The sequence below is a fragment of the Uloborus diversus genome, chromosome 9 (genome assembly GCF_026930045.1).
Source record: "Uloborus diversus isolate 005 chromosome 9, Udiv.v.3.1, whole genome shotgun sequence".
In the NCBI taxonomy this organism is placed as follows: Eukaryota; Metazoa; Arthropoda; class Arachnida; order Araneae; family Uloboridae; genus Uloborus; species Uloborus diversus.
This window is the reverse complement of record NC_072739.1, coordinates 113,644,007-113,661,460: the sequence shown is the minus strand read 5'-3', so window position 1 is coordinate 113,661,460 and position 17,454 is coordinate 113,644,007. Positions and strand designations below refer to the sequence as shown.

General features: G+C 32.2%; 1 protein-coding gene across 1 annotated transcript; it reads right to left on the bottom strand.

Annotated features, from left to right (window-relative positions):
• Positions 1-13: 13 nt before the first annotated feature.
• On the bottom strand, positions 14-17,309 carry LOC129230641 (E3 ubiquitin-protein ligase Hakai-like). The gene is made up of 7 exons (XM_054865057.1): positions 17,297-17,309; positions 16,852-17,076; positions 9,600-9,718; positions 7,713-7,799; positions 3,870-3,931; positions 2,570-2,696; positions 14-2,465 (listed from the first exon to the last, which is right to left on the bottom strand). Exons 1-7 carry the CDS (start codon positions 17,307-17,309, stop codon positions 1,533-1,535), a joined length of 1,566 nt encoding a protein of 521 aa, XP_054721032.1. The 3' UTR covers positions 14-1,532.
• Positions 17,310-17,454: the final 145 nt, after the last annotated feature.

Here is a 17,454-nt window from a genome sequence, read left to right as displayed (position 1 = left end):
TTCTTGACTTGCGAACATGAAACAATTTTTTTATTTTATAACAAATTTATATTTACATCATATACAATTTCTAAGCAAACATTTTTTTCCACATGTATTATAAATTTTATTTGCATACTTTTAAGGTGAAAAAGGTTTCCACTTTGTACCATTAAAAAGTTTAGAAAACTGATGAAAAATTTCATCAATTACAAGTATGAGACCCCAAATTCGTAATTCCCACGACTGCAATCTTCTTGGATTTTGGAATTTTCCAAACTTTGGGTTCTGACTAAAAAACTGCAAATCCTCCTATCGTGCGGTATTTCTCGTTTTTCCTGGTTTTGCTAATGTCGCACTAAATTTCTTTTATTTCTTGATCAATCTAAATGAAAGGACACTTCGCCAATTGAAAAATTAATTAAAGAAAAGTCTGAGATAATTTGCAGCCGTGTGTAGTCTGTAGATGTTGCTTTTTATTATTATGCAATGTGCCAATCAATGCAATAAATAAATCATATTTTTACTAAAATAATTTTGTACTTTTATTCAATAGGCTTTGTAATTATTAGAAGAAAAAGATTATCACTAACCAAAAGTGGATGTTAAAAGATTGCTCCACAATTGCAGCAAAACACTTATTTACGCATAACAAATAGCACTGAAAAATCTTTAAAAAAAGAAAAAAGCTGAACTGAAAGTGCTGTGTTCTCAACAAGTAATTGCGGAAAAATAACAAATTTAAACTTTTAAAACTGAAAAAAAAAAAACAAAAACAAAGGTGAACCTTTTTGTTTTTTGGACAAGAAATTTATTTATTTTTTTGATTAAAAGGGGGAAAAAAGGAAAAAGTTCCGAATTTTGGAATTCTAAAATTGGGATCTCACACTGGAAATGCAATTGTAACACATGCAATAGGTTAATAACTTTCGACACAATAAAACAAGAAAAGTATAAAAGAAAAATTCATGCAATGATTTTTTTCTTTTGAAATTGTGACGACATAAAAATATGTGAAGATATAGTATCCATAATATCGATGTACGAAAGTTAGTGAACATTATGCAACGAAGGAAAACCATACAAGAGATTATATTATAACTACCAGAATGATTTAAAATTTTTTATATAAATTATCTTCAGGAGGGAAAAGATATTGCTAACAGTATTGTACATTGAGAGACAAAAAAGGGGCGGAGAATTTGTTAAAAACAAAACTATTTAAGCAGAAAGTTAAATCTTAAATAAAATGTGTTCTTTTAAGATTTAGTGCATTAAATCAAGCAGTATCCTTTGAGAACTTACTTGAATAGAAATATGTGTGTAACATCTTGAATTTTAGACACTTTTTTATATGGTATGCAGCACAGGAAAAAAAAAAAAAACAATTCATAATGCATACAAGTCAAAGTGGAATACATTCACTGTATGTTCTGATAATATCTTTCAATCCTTGAAAAGAGATTAACTATATCAAGCTTCTGATCTATTTTCACACCTATGCTTAAGAGCATATCACTTTGAAATAACTGACATTCATATACATTTTACTATCATTGATAGTAAGGTGTTCTATATCCAGGTTCTGTAGGTCCTCTAGGTTGTAAAAGTCCTGGATTTGCTGAAGGTGGTGGGGCTGTAATTGGTCGTGGTGGAAGTGCTGTTCTTGCTGGGGGAGGAGGGACTCCTCCTGGTCCCCACTGTTGCATGTAAGATGGATTTTCTTCATAGTTTCCAGAAGTAGGAGGAAACCTCTGTGGTAGCGGCATCGGACGTGGAGCATGTTGTGGCCCTCTAGGTGGAGTGTAGGTTGGGGGTGGTTGATGATGTACAACAGGAGGGGGCGCTGAATAGATTGGACCACCAGGTGCATGAAGGGGTGGCTGATGGTGAACTGGTGGAGGAGGTTGAGAATATGTTTGAGTTGTCATTGGTGGTGCTTGTGAATATGCAGGAGCAGGATTTGGGTGTGGATGTTGGTAAGCATGAGTATAATTAGATGGTGGATGCTGTATAGCAGGCATAGCATGAGGAGGTGTTGCATTTGTTGCATACTGTGATACATGACCTTGAGGATGTATATGAGGTGCTGGTGCAGTAGAATGGGCAGCGCCGTCATCTTGTATGGGAACAGTTATGAGGTTTGGTCTTGCACTGCTCACAGGAATCACACTGGGATAGCTTGCAGGAGAATGGGGATATTGCCGAGGCTGGCCAGCAGGACTCCCCATTGGCATATTGGTATTTCTTGTGTGGTCAACAACTTCTCTATGATCTTGAGAATGTGGAATATGTCCAACTATTATATTCTGATGAGAAACATCAACTTGCAAATGTCCTCGTGGATCGCGAGGATCTCTTGCTACAGATGTATGACTAGGTCCTACTGATACTGTAGTTGAAGTAGGAACAGAATGTGCAGTTGAAACAGTTGCAGATGAAGTAGGTGCAGTTGAGGGTTTTAAATGTCTGTGATTAACATGAGCCTGTAAAAAGTTCAAATTTTATAAAATACATAAAAAAAAATGGGTTGCTTAGGGGTTTTTTGATAATGATAAAAGGAAACACAAAAGGTTATTTTAATTTATACCTGCAAATCTCTCTGACTTAAATAGGTTCTACCGCATGCTCCTGGCACATGTCGAGAACCACCAAACGTGCACATAAAAACAGTACCCAAAGCACTTTGTTCAATTCTCTGAACTTTATCATCACACCTAAAAATATAGAGATCAGTAAGGCTGGTGAAGAAGTTGAAAATAACAATATACCTTCTGAAAAATTGGCATCAAAGGACACAGATTAACTTTTTAAAAACCTGCGGTTTGGAATGAAAAAAAGAATTTGCTAGCATAGAAACTCAAGGAAAATACTTCCCATTGAACAAAAATACATACAAAAGGGAACAGTAATTATAATGCCTAATTTAGTAGAGCTGATGTTTTGTAAGCATACCATTTTTATCCTTATTTAGGGTGGCTACAGAAACTAAAATAAAATTCTATTTTTCCCTGATCAAGTTTTGCCAAAGTTCTCAGATTTACATTACAACTGATAACAGTTTTTTCTATTTACACTCTCTTAAAAACCACTTTCAAAAAATTGCAGTATTAAAAACACTTTCAGTTGTAATTAAAAATAGAGGGGGGGGGACAAGGTTCATATTACAGCAATTGCAAAGGAAAAAAAAATACAAAGAGAATTCCATTAAAAAGGCTATTGAAACACTGGGAAAAAGGTAGAAAAAAAAATTTTGCTTCCAGTAACCTCTCCGTAATCTTAGGGTAAAAAAAATTGAAGGTTATCTATTATATCGGTAATGATAACCACCCATATTGAGGTATATGGGTCTTGTTTTCTTGATTGTTTCAGAATTTATAATTTCACCACTTTCCTGTTTATTTGCCACAACAGAATGAAATTGGAAACCGACTCTGTTAATCTGTTCTTTTCCCCTGAAGGATTGCAATTGAAGGCTAAATTGGCGACATTAAACTTTAATTAGGAAAGCAATGGACACCAAAACCCCTTATGTGCTACATAAGCTGATGTGTGACTTTTGTGATTAACTTTTAATTTATTTTTAATTCAAATAGATAAGAAATTTTGATCTTTGGCTGCTTAACATTTGAGGTGCAGCTTTTGATCAGAAAAACTGCTGAATACAAACATCCATTACACCCATATTATACATTTTCTGTGAAACTAATTGAATTAACAAGTCCAAAAACCAGTCATTTCCTTTGGTAAAACCCAGGAGCAACTGGTTTTCATACTCATTGATTCAATTGTCTCAGAAGGACTTTTAATTTAGCATGAAACAAAGAGAATGAAATAAAAAATTATTTTGTGGAATTCTTGTTTATTATAAGAAAAATAAAGCAACTTACTTTGAACATAGCTTGTCAGATTTTTTAGCACAGTCATAACAAAAAATATGTTTACAAGGAATCTAAGGGAAAAACAAAATTTGTATTGGATAAAGCAGGATTTTTGTTTAAATACAGCAACCCCTCGTTATACCGCGCTTGTCGGGGGACAAAGAACAAGTGCGGTATATCCGAAAGCGCGATATAACCAAGGTCATTAAAAATAGCTATCCATCCAACTTACAAGCTCATTAGCATTTACTCTTTTTGAAATGATTTTCAAATGTTTCTATGTAGTTCATGAATATACTATCACATGTATCAAAATTTAAACAAGATTCCAATTTTCAGCGTCAAAGAGGTACAAACATCAAACGGCGCACGAAGATGATCTTTCTTAGCTACCTCAAGATGAGAGTGAACATTCCAATACCATCTTATTAGGAATAGACTTTCTAATCTCTTTGATTAGCTGTAGAAAGGAAGTAAAAAGTAAAGGTAACCAGATTGTTTCCAGAAAACTCTTTCGCCCGTCCAGATCATTCTTCCATTCTTTGATGCAAACCCTCATTTGTGCATCCAAGCACAAATATTTTTTGTACTAAAAGGCTTTCTGTAATTGGACTAGTCTCTCTTACTCGTTTTAAAGGCCATTTACTATTAATAAGAAAGAAAATGTCAAGTTGTTACAGTTTACAAACCATCTTAAACTGAAATATTCTGCAAGTATGAAGTACTAGGAATTGTTACTGCATTTCTAGTGAATTCAGAAGAATAGAAGCATTTTTGTTTTGTTCATGGACAAAATAAAGAAAGACCTTTTCTGAGTGTAATACCAGGGATGAGAGATTTAAATCAGTTGATATTTTAAAAAAAATCATTGATTTAAAGCATGATGAAAGAACTCTATTTTTTCCCCGCAATCTTGATGAAAACCATAAAAAAAAAGAAAGTTTTCTGAAAATTACTCAGGACTAATGAAATAACACTTTCTAGAATAAAATGTGTTCAGTATAACTACCATGTGATTTTATTATAGAGCCATTCCATTTCAGATCAGGCAGGGTCTGTCACATGACCATCACCGATTTTTTTGAAAAAAATACAGTAGTTACAACTAAGGGACATATGAAATATCCCAAAAGGATTTTGCAAGAAAATTTTTTTTTCTTCAGTTACAGCCTATTAAAATTCTGCACAAAATCCGCCATTTTGGAAAAAACCGGCAAAACACTCCATTTCAAATGGACATTATTTCAAAAGTATTTAACCTATTTGAATAATTCTTTTTTCTAAAAATAAATAAGGACCCATATATCCTCTAGACATTGTTTTTGAAAGTTTAGTTAGGTTTTTTGATAAAGAAAAAAAATCATTTTTGTCGCGAAAAAACTGCTTTTTTACCGATTTTATGATTTTTTTTCTCCATGAAAAAAAAGTTTTTTTTACTAAACGGAGATGGCAGTCTAAAGCCCTTATATGATAGTTTCATAACATATTTTTTTATAATCCTTGGATGCATACAGCCTCGGAAATAAAATTTGAAATTTTGAAAATTTTCAAAAATTAGCGATTTTTGAAGTGATTTTACTCAAAAAACCCATTTTTTAAAAATCTAAAAATTGGCTCATTTGAACCTTATATAATGCTTAACAAGTGGGTAGACACTGCATCCTGTATTTTTTCCCATAAAATGTTTTATGATTTTTTGAAAGTGACCTTATCGCCCATGGCATGCATGTAAAATACAAATTTCTAATAATTTCAATAACTGAAATTCTGGTTATATTAATGCCTAATAACTACAATAAAGGTGCCCTTTATCAGGAACAACTAAAATCTTACTAACTTTTAATAATATATCAGTAACAAACCGCTTCTGATGACCCAGTCAATTCGTCTTTTTGTACTTTGTTAAGTGAATATATTTTTCTGCTGATCAGCGTCTAATTGTTATGGGAGCTGAGATCCCATACTTCCTTATTTGTTTCACTCAAATTTTTGTATTTTTGACCGAATTCAGGCCACTTAAGCATTAAAATAAGTTCTGAAGACTATAGGGATCCTGACCTTCTTTTGTTAGAAATTGGATCCCTGGCTATAATAGCTACCTTTGGTGAGATCTGTTTGGTTACCTCAACTTACAACCATGTTCAATTAATTATTTCTCTCATAAAACAGTGGGCTTTTTAAATTCTTAAACTACAAGTGAGTTTTGCGGTATGAATTTAGTATACATATTCTTACGTATAAAAGTAATCATACTAGGTAGGATCCAAAAATTATGTGACAACATTCGCCAATGTCAACCAAAGCACGAAATTAAAATTAATCGTTTTAAATGCATTGTATTGTTCTTCCCTTTGATGGTTTCCCCTGTCGCGTAATTGAGTTGAAGAGAAAGAGAATTGAAAGAGAAAAAATATGATTCGTTGCTGCATATGAAAGTAACGGTGAATGCATAGCTTTGGAGACAAAATAAACTAATATTTATAAAAAAAAATATAGATTTTTACTGTTTCTGATAAAGTACATCATTATCGTAGCTATTAGTCATTAATATAATCACCAAAGGCTCTTCTATCTAAAGACTACACACAGAGTCTTACAAAAAGACGAATTGACTAGGTCATCAACAGCGGTTTGTTACTGATATATTATTAAAAGTTAGTAAGATTTTAGTTGTTTCTGATAAAGGGCACCTTTATTGTAGTTATTAGGCATTAATATAACCAGAATTTCAGTTACTGAAATTATTAGAAATTTTTATTTTACATGCATGCCATGGGCGATAAGGTCACTTTCAAAAAATCATAAAACATTTTATGGGAAAAAATACGGGATGCGGTGTCTACCCACTTGTTAAGCATTATATGGAGTTCAAATGAGTCAATTTTTAGATTTTTAAAAAATGGGTTTTTTGAGTAAAATCACTTCAAAAATCGCTAATTTTTGAAAATTTTCAAAATTTCAAAATTTTATTCCCGAGGCTGTATGCATCCAAGGATTATAATAAAATATGTTATGAAACTATCATATAAGGGCTTTAGACTGCCATCTCTGTTTAGTAAAAAAAACTTTTTTTTCATGGAGAAAAAAAATCATAAAATCGGTAAAAATGCAGTTTTTTCGCGACAAAAATGATTTTTTTTCTTTATCAAAAAACCTAACTAAACTTTCAAAAACGATGTCTAGAGGATATATAGGTCCTTATTTATTTTTAGAAAAAAGAATTATTCAAATAGGTTAAATACTTTTGAAATAATGTCCATTTGAAATGGAGTGTTTTGCCGGTTTTTTCCAAAATGGCGGATTTTGTGCAGAATTTTAATAGGCTTTAACTGAAGAAAAAAATTTTTTCTTGCAAAATCCTTTTGGAATATTTCATATGTCCCTTAGTTGTAACTACTGTATTTTTTTCAAAAAAATCGGTGATGGTCATATGACACTTTTCATACCTGCCTGCCTGATTTGAAATGGAATGACTCTATAGAATTTGTAGGACCATAGGTGCTATTTGTTGGTCATAAAATAAAATAAAAATATTAATAGTATTAAAATAATTGAGACCGGTCCAACGTGTCCCGCAGTCCAACGTACTCCACATCTAAATTCGGAAAACAAATTACAAACGGGGGGGGGGGGGGGGGGGGTCTGGTTTTTTTTTTTTTGTTAAGTTATGCTTTCATCAATAACAAAGGATAACATACTTCTGGAAATGAAAAATTCTCTAAAGAAGCATTATACACATACATTTAAAAGGACTAATTGACTAAAGCAAAGTAATAATTAAATTCAAAGAAATCAGAATGAAATTTAATTTTAGTAAACAAAAGTTCTTAAATTGAGCATTGATACCATTACCATTCTTCCATAATTTAAAATTGGTAAAGAGCATTTTTCACAGCAATGAATCAAGGGATCGATGACTTTCTCTCCAATAAGATTAACCTGTAATTATAAAAACAAGGCATTTATTAAAAACTAACTCACAACATTCATGTATAAATTTCATATACTTTTTATATACTCAGATTTATATAATTTTATGTATTTGTTTGTCTTTGAGTGTTGAAACATAATCATAGCAGGTCCGGCTTTAGAGGTTTGCTGCCTCAGGCGATATTGACAAGTGCTGCCCCTGGTTAAAATTTTTTTCTTCTTAAATCATCGAGCATACTCTCATGCAATTTGAGTGATAAAGAAAAACTAAGGAACAAATTTGAGTTTCTCATTTTTTTTTTGCCTCCTTACTTTTTGCCATCATAAAATTTGCCACCCCTAAAACCTGCTGGCGGGTTGCCTACCTCAGGAGCCGGGTCTGCATTACAGTCTGGCTTTAAGTTGACTACTGATGGGTTAAAGCTCCAACATTATTCTATTTGTTGAAATAGTGGCGAGAGAAATCGGTTTTCATTGCCAATGACTCTTAGTGACATTGGTTCCTACTCTTTTAACATAAACATCAATAAGATAGTCAAAGTCCTAACATCTTTTAACCAGAGTCATACTGTATTCTAAATAAGGACGGACCATGTTTTAAAATAAATGGAAATAATTTTCAATGAGTGACTTGCAATTTTTTGTTTAACAGGACTTCTTTCGGTTTTTACAAAAAAGTATGTTTTCAATTCAGATACATTTTATTTGAGATCGAGAATAAACATTTCAACCAAAATTGTATTATGACTTGAAAATTAGAACAACTATGATTAAATGAGAACATTTGGCATCTATGCAATGGTCACAAAAAGCAGAAGCTTTAAAACAAAGGCGAGTTAAATATGTTTACAAACAAATGTAATTCAGTAGTTGAAACTTTTATAGTTTACTGAATAAAATAATCTTTGGGTAATTAATGAAGTACAATAAAATGTAGTTACAGCAGACACCAATGCAATGAATTATAAATTTTAACAAAATAAGTTTCCTGTTTTAATTGTCATTGCTTGACTCCCATTACAATGAAAAACATTTGGAATGCGTTGTAATTCATTGTAACGTGATTTTACTGTACCTACACTCAGGTGACACATTAAACAAATTTGAATAGATTGAATTTATTCTATACATTTAAAATTTATTATTTTAGTTTATATGCATTTACTATTAAAAATAAGTCTTTAAAGAAACAAATTTAAACATTATATAATTTTGAGTTAAAAAAGTTTATAGTCTTTGCTTTTCTTTTTGAAAAAATGCTACAAACATGCTCAAGAGGTAAAGAAAATTGCTTAGTATTTTCTCTTATGTTGTGAACTAATGAAAAAATAGTTTAACAGGTCAAGAACTTAATTGTTTAAATGTAAAAAGGCAATCTATTCAAAAATGCTCATTTTGCTCCAACAAAATATATTTTAGATATGTTAGCAATAAGAGTAAATATCATCTATCATAGGACTAATTTGAAAAAATAAAGAATTCTTAATTCAATAAAAAAATAAACATTGTCATAAATTTATCTGAATGTTCATAAAATGGTTTGTAATTATTAAGTTTAGCTTATTTGTTAGTTTAAATTTGTTTGCTGTAATAAAGAAGACCAGTGATGAAATCACATAAAACAAAGTTGTCATCATAGAAACAAAGTGGCTCATTCTTCTAAAAGTTTTGCACAGTTAGGACTGGTACCATTTTCATTTGAGAATGTTTCAAAATTTTTTATTGTAAAACATGCTATGTTCATATGTGCCCCTCTTTCCCTTATAAAGAATGACATTTACAAGTTAAAATTGGTTTAAAATTTCTTACCTTGTGATCCCAACGTAATTTTTTATTTTGATGCAATGGCTCAGAAAAATTCCTGTCCATAGGACTAAAAGCTGGAGCTTCTAACTTTGAAATAACTTCATCCAGGTTTGATTCACCAACTAGAAGTAATTGCAATAACATTTTTAAAATGCAATTTAGCAGAGAGAAATATCAAGTAATGTGATAAGTTGAATTCAGATGAAAAAAAAATTAGGATACATTTGAAAAATGCAAGTACATAAAAGAATTATAACAGCGGAAAGGAAAAAGAGAAGATTTTACATGCTTTTACAAAGAATTACGATTTAACTTGGTTACAAAGACAATTTAGTTTAGTTATGAAATAAAGAACTTATGTTCCCATCAACCTGTAGACTTCAGTGTTGAAGAAAATTGCTGATACGAGATATGCAGGAACTAGGACAGCACATGAAACAAAAAAGGCCTTGTCGACACTATGCTACAAGAAACATTGAATTTTGATTTATATTTAAAAACTTGTTTAATTTTGGTATAATAATAATTTAATATCCAATATGAAATGGTCTTGATTGTTGCTTTTATGGATATTATAGTGCATCAATCATAAGGTACCAACGCATATTGACAAATGCACTAAATGGTGGAAAAAATGTTCGTAAATGGGGACAATTGAGAGATATAAAAGTCAGGTCTAGAAGCAACATTTGCCGAAAATATTACAGGAAGCTATAGGAATTTTTTGAAAAAATAAAAGAATTTAAAAAAAAAGTTTTTAAGTACTATTTTATTTTTCTAAAACGCAAATTAATTCCATTTTTGCACATGCACATATTGCTGCTCTAGTATAAAAAGATATCTGTAGAAGGTTTGATTTAAAAATTTCTATGCAGATATATAAAATGATAAATGTATGAACTATTCCTACACTGAGATATGCTATATTCAAGTTTGTTCACGCTCTAATTTCATTCTTCCTTGGTATATAACAGTGCAAGAAAAAAACACTTGAAAATCATTCTTCACAAAGCAGTTATTGAACTAAGGAAACCTTGTACATGGGTATTAAGATTGTAAGAATACATGTTAATGTCTGTTTTATCGAGTAATGAAGCATTCAACTTTTGCCTAATTTTTCAACTGATGCAGATGAAAATGCTACAAACGATGTGAAAGATAAGTGTTACTGAGTTTTCAAGCACATTGAAAGGTTGTGAAAATTGTGGGAATAGAGAAATCACAAATAGGTTGAATTGTGACGTGGAAGATGCAGGCTTCCAGTAGCTTAATGAGAGAAACTAGTAGCAGAAGTCCGAAATTCTCCAAAAGATGAAGATGAGAATGATTTCAGAATAAATAAGATCATTGAACAATAACAAACAATGATGCTTTTAAGGCCTTGTTTGGTTGAAACAACAGGAACAATTCCCCTGAACTTGTGTTTTTAAGAAAACTTCGGAATACAGCTGCACAGCAGAGGATGGTCAATTTATGCTATTTGAAGTTTCCAATTAAACAACTGTAAGTTTTTGTTTTAAAAATAAATTAATTTTTATTTATAATCCTAAATTTATTTAACAGTTAAAATAGTCATAGTAACAGTTCAATGACAATACTACATTTTAAACTAGGTGATTATGAATGAATCCTTGATTGTCCAAAAATTTCCATTATCCAAAGTAGATTCGGTCCCAATTACTTCGGATAATCGAGGTTCTGCTGTACCTACTTTATTAATTGATGATAATCATTGGAACTGATGTGATATACCCCACCCTTGGCGACTTTTTCCTGTTGGTGCCAAGAAAGCTTCGCCAAGAAAACAATGTATGACGACATTTATCTTTCATCGTTCTTAGCGATGCTTTTTTAGCCACAACAGGAAAAAATCAGATAAAAAAAAACATGATCAAAGCACTTCAGAACACAATATATATAAAAATAACATAAAACCACAACAAAAAACATCACGAATATACGCTTCAAAAATACTAGAAAGTTTTTGTACACAAAGAACAATGAATAGAAAGTATTTAAAATGCTTAAACAGCTCACCAATGAAATATGTACCAATAGAAATAAAAGTTATTTTCCAACATGCATTTCATCGAACAAAAGCTTTTCTCATATTCTGCTAAAAAAGAGCAAAGCGGGGGGGGGGGGGGGGGGTATATCACATTTGTACCTAATCATTATAAACTTGTACAACCAGGGGTCTGTCCAGGATTTTTCACAAGGACCGTGTTTTGTGAAAAATCTAATAATTCTGAATGTTTTTTTTTGTAAAAACGAACTTTTAGAACTTTTAGATGGAGCAAACTGCACATCATTGACACTTAAAAAGTTGAGTGTTTTCCCTTTTTTTCTGTTGGGAATATCAGTCTTGAGTGTTTTTCGAGTATTCTGGAGGCGGCATCGCTCTCTGGGAGATGGGCACCAATCAAGTATCAATATTTATTTACCATTCTTCATTATGTTAAATTTTCTAGAAATGCCGTATGTATAGTGTTTAAAATAATTGTAACAAAGAAATTCAGGCAGGGGCTCAGCACTTAACTTTTTCACCCAAGACACAGTTGAGGAGCACAGAATTTCGTATAAAACTTATAAACTCTGATTTTTACAAAAAAAAAAGTATTTTATTTGTTTACTTCTTAACAAAGCTTACTAAACATCAAAAAATCAAATTCCCATAGAGGATGCAAAGAGATTGCAATTCACAAAAAAGAAGTCATCAAAAGTATAAAAACAGCTTGTAAAATAAATATTTTTGATAAAATTACTTTAGAAATGCATTTTAGAGTCCTATGTTAAACATATCATTACTAACTGGACACAGTTGAAGCAAAATAAAATAAAAAATAAACCATTGATTCAGCATTTTAATTTGTGACTCATACAAGAAAATTGAACTCTGCTTTAAAAACTTGAAATAAGCGTTGTTACAAAAATAAAGAGACTTTTCATTTATTTGTATCCTAAAAAAGCGAAGTTAGCTTGAAAAAAGAATAAAATATAATACTCATATCGGATGTAAAAAGATTACGTTTTTCAAAATGCAGACATCTAAAGAAAAAAAAAAGGGTAAATAAAAGAGTTTATTAAAACTGAGCATATGTACCTATGTCCAAGCTTCTTCTCTCGAACAACAGTGAACTGACCATCGAACCAGGTATTGATGGATTCGTAATCTTCCCATTTTTATATTTGGCTATTCAACATACTCCTCCGATAATAATTAAAAACTATTATTTATGACACTTAGATTTCGACATAAAATTCTTATTTTTCGAAGGCTTTCCTCCATTCAAATTATTATTCAGTGCTTCATCTCAACTTTCTGCAACAATGCTTTTATTAAAATTCATAGTTTTGAAGAAAATCATTGAGACAAAAGATCCGTTACCATTTTTTGTCCCGAATATGAGCAAATAAAATTCTAGGTTTCTTTTTAAAGGCTTTCTCTCTTGTAATCGATGGATTTAAAATACTTACTTTTTGGTTATTTTTTCGCAATCTGCCGCAAAATTTTACTGATTTTTTTTTTATTTTACTTCAAGCCTGAGTATTGAACACGCATCACTTGACATAACTTTTATTTTCGAGGTGAACCGTGCACAGCCAGGCGACGCAGCTAGTTCTTTATTAAATCATGAGCAAGGAGAGAAGTGCTTACAAGGACGACTATGCCTATTCAGAGAAGAAGGTTGACACTTTTCCCAGAAAAGTTTACAATAACAAGAAGTTTACAACAACACCGCTGCATAAAATGAACAAGCAAAATTATAAACCAAACTGACTTTCAGCTGTTAATTTCTTTCAGCGAAATCAACAACAAGAATGATATATTTTTTGGCCATAGTAGTTATTTAATAACTACATAACTGTTATGTAGTAGTTATTTATTGCTTGCAGGAGCATCACAAAAGTGCCGATTTTTTTTTTTTTTTTTGCAAAATTAGCAGATTTTGTGTAAGTTGATCTCTCTAATTCAACTTTAAAAAAGGTTCTACACATTATAGTTTTTATACATGGAAATATACTGCGTTACTTTGATTTGCCCTTTCAATAAACAATTTGTGAAAGATCCGTTTTTGTTTATCAGAATTTTGTGAAGGGTCTGTTTTGGTGGATCGGGATTTTGTGAAAGGTCCGTGAATGGACCCAAATTTCCTTTAGCCAGACCCCAGACAACAGAACCCATTATCTAGCTCTTTTCTCTGAAAATTGACAAAAATGTAAGTTATATATCAACAAAAGAATTTTGCATATAAGCAGTTTTGGAAATACAGTAGAATTCCTCTAATGCGGGCACTAATGGGACAATTTTTTTTTGTCCGCAAAAGAGGTGTGTCAGCAGGACAGGGGTTTAATAATGTTATTTGCCTTGGAATCGGGGAATTAAAAATTGTCCATATAAGAGAGGTGTCTGTTAGGAAGGGTTTCACTGTATATGTCGCTAACGATAAAACAATGCTAAAAGCATCAAGAGCTCCCCTTTTGATATAAATAAGACTAAGTAGCACGACAATCCCAATTCATCATTAGTTTAATGTAATACAGTCGAACCTTGATATCTGGAATTTGAAGGGAGCATCAAAAAAATTCGAGTTATCAAAAATCATTCGGTAGCTGGGGGGTGGGGGATAAAATGCAAAAAAAGCATGGTTCTTTGAAAATAAATGCATATATTATTCACAAAACACTTATTGATACATTGAATCATTTAAAAAAAGAATCGATGCTGGTTTGCTTCAAATTCAAGTCTTTTTCTCGTTCCACTACAATTTCTAAATGAGAAAGCTCTCTGAATGTCTCTTCTGTCATATGTGGACGGGATTCGATGAATCTTCGTAGCACATCAGTAGCGGATAGGGCTTCTTTGTTTGTAGGGTATTTTTGAGGATTGCAGATCTCTTCTTCTTCATCCTCTTCGGAAATTGGATCGCCAGCGGTTATTTGAGAAAGAATTTCGTGGTCTTCCCACCAACCACATACTGCAACTTCTTCATCAACGTTTAGGAAGTCTTGGAATTGCACTTTTAAATCCAAACGTTCGGAAAGTCGTCCCCAATTTGTCCTTGACACACTCATTTCAGTTTCATCATTTATGTCGCATAAGGAGACATCCTCTTCATTCTTTACGAATCCAGCTTTCTTAAAGCAATTTCTGATGGTTGAGGAAGTTATACACTATTCCAAGCTTTGTCAGTCATTCGCATGGCTTCTAATATGGTAACTCCAGAAGGCTTGACTCCTTCTTCAATTCCAGTCAAAAGTTTTTTCTCAACTTGATGGCAATATTTGATCTTAAAGCTGTGAATGATCCCTTGATCAAGGGGTTGTAATTTCGATGTAGTGTTCGGGGGAAGAAACTCAACCTTTGCCTAATCCAATTTCTGGATTATGTTGTGGGCTTTGCAGTTTTTTAATGAACAGTACGATTTTACGTTTTTCTCTTTTCATTTTCCTTTCTAATTCTCTTAGCCAATTTTCAAAAATTTTGGAAGTCGTTTAAGCTTTACGGTTAGAATCGTAAGCAAAAGGAAAGGATTTCACGCCTGAAAAACACCTTGCTTTAGCTGATTTTCCAATCATTAGAGGAGGTAGTTTTTCAGTCCCATTCATGTAGGCACAAAGCAGCAAAGTCAATCTTTCTTTACTTCTCTTGCCTCCTTTGCAGGCTTCTCCTTTTATAGCCATGGTTTTATCCGGAGTGCATTAAAAAAAAATCCGGTCCGGTTTCATCAGCATTAAACACATTTTTTTCATCATAATTTTGCAGGATTAAATGTAATTTTTCTTTAAATTCCACACAGACTTCCTCATCAACGCTTGCACTTTCGCCACATAACTTAAGAAATGTAATGTTGTTGCTTTCTCTTTATCAAATTTCCATTCAGAGGGATGTTTTGTACTCTGCATTGTGTTATCCAAATCATTAGACATATTTCCATATCATGAAACTCGCTAACTCGAATTCTCTTTCGTTTCTCAAAGCCGTCATCACACTTTTCCAGAATACCCTCTTTGTTTTTCAATATGGTCGATAAGGTACTACTTGGAATTCCAAACTCTTTTGTGATTTCGTTTTTCTTTTTGGACCCTTTTTCCACTTCTTCAATAAGTCGTTTCTTCTCCTGAATGGAAAGCGTATTTAATTTTCGTTTGGTTGCCATAACTAACTATGCGTAAATGGACTGTTTTGAAAGTTATCTGAAATGCTTCCTTTCTACCACTGTACGCGATGTGAAGATAGAACAGAATGAGGGTCCAGCAAAACTGTAACAAGAAGCAGCTATCCCCCCTACTCCCCTCCCGCCAGCATTTCACAGCTCCTCTCCTGCAGGTGTGTGACTTTGAAAAGTCAGAAGAAGGGAGGAGGAGCGGAAGAGGGTGAAATGAAGAAAGGAGAGGAATGTTGAAAATTCGGAACGCCATAGAATAGAAACAGGTTTGCACACATTTTGGAACAAAAAAAAGGAAATGGAATCCTAGTGAAATAGCAAATCGTTTCGAGTTATCAAGGGCTTAAAACTCGAAATTTCGACTAAACAAGGTAATTTTAACATTGACAATATAGGAAGTATGAAGGGAGATAAAAAAATTCGAGATATCAAAAATTTCGAGTTATCAAAGTTTGAGTTATCGAGGGTTGACTGTATTTGAACTTTTAATTTTCATACATTTATTTCTCTTATTTGTGTTAAGGGGAAAAAGAAATAAACATGGGGCCTGTTGGTTCATTCAGTCTAAAGCTGGCAAAGACATCAAGTAAAAATCCAAATGAATAAGGACTAAGGTGACATAAATTCAATGACTCCTCATATGATGTACCACTTTGACAAGTTGTGTGTTTTGTTAATGATGTACCACTTTCTTGCTTTCCAGCAAACAAATTATTACACATTATTCAAAATCAACTGCCCTGTGATTTTGAAAAACTGAAGAAAGAGCATCACTCAAATGACAGTATCTTATCTACAAATAGCACAACTTTTACATAGCTAAATGTGTATGAAAAAATCCAACATACTCCATTCTTCATTATGGCAAAGGGTGCCTCTATCTAAAAATAAGTGACATTTTATCCTAACGATAGCTGTTAGCAGTTACACACATGAACAAACTCAATTCAGGTGTTAAAAAAAATCTAACGCAATTCTTTCAAACAACTTCAGAGTACGTTTGGAGTTTTCAAGTTTGAATAATACCAACTAAAAATGAGAACAAGATTATTAGTCTTCAAATTAAATAACAAGAAAATAATTACATTGTTTATCTGATGCAGGTTCAGAAGGTGGCTCGGTTGTTTCTTCAGTATCATCTTCTTCCTCTGCTGCACCAGAAATTGACTTTTTTGTTGATCCTCGTCTGCCTCTACCACCTCTACGTCCTCTCCCTCTACCCTTTCCTTTTAACTTCAAAGAAATATTTTTCCTTACTCCTTGAGCTTGAGCTGACCCTACGTTGGTTTCAGAATATTCCAAGTCGTCCGCTTAAATTAAAGATAAATGTAAATAGTTAAAGAGAAAACTTGTTGACAATAGTACGTAGCTCATATAATTCAAATTTATTTCCAACATAAATATAGAAAAAAGACAGTCGAATGTAAGTGAAAAGAAGTTGTGGACTAATTATTCAACATAGAGAAAATAAAACTGATGAGAAATTTCATTTGCATATAAACAAAACGAAGGAATTTATATACTACTCACTTTCGTCCGCCATTGCGCCGCTAGTTGTGGTCACAGTTACGTAATAAGCACATGACACTAATTAAGAATAGGTACAAACCTTACAGATAAATCTTCTAGTACTGAAAAAGAGGCATTTTAGTACGATTTCTTTTCGTATATACAGAAATATTTAATTA

Excerpts from the sequence above, each read along its gene's own strand:
- LOC129230641 (XM_054865057.1), bottom strand. Across the intron at positions 7,800-9,599 it reads AATTACGTTGGGATCACAAG|GTTAATCTTATTGGAGAGAA; the intron begins GTAAGAAATTTT and ends TTATAATTACAG. Across the intron at positions 2,697-3,869 it reads TCTGACAAGCTATGTTCAAA|GTGTGATGATAAAGTTCAGA; the intron begins GTAAGTTGCTTT and ends CTATATTTTTAG.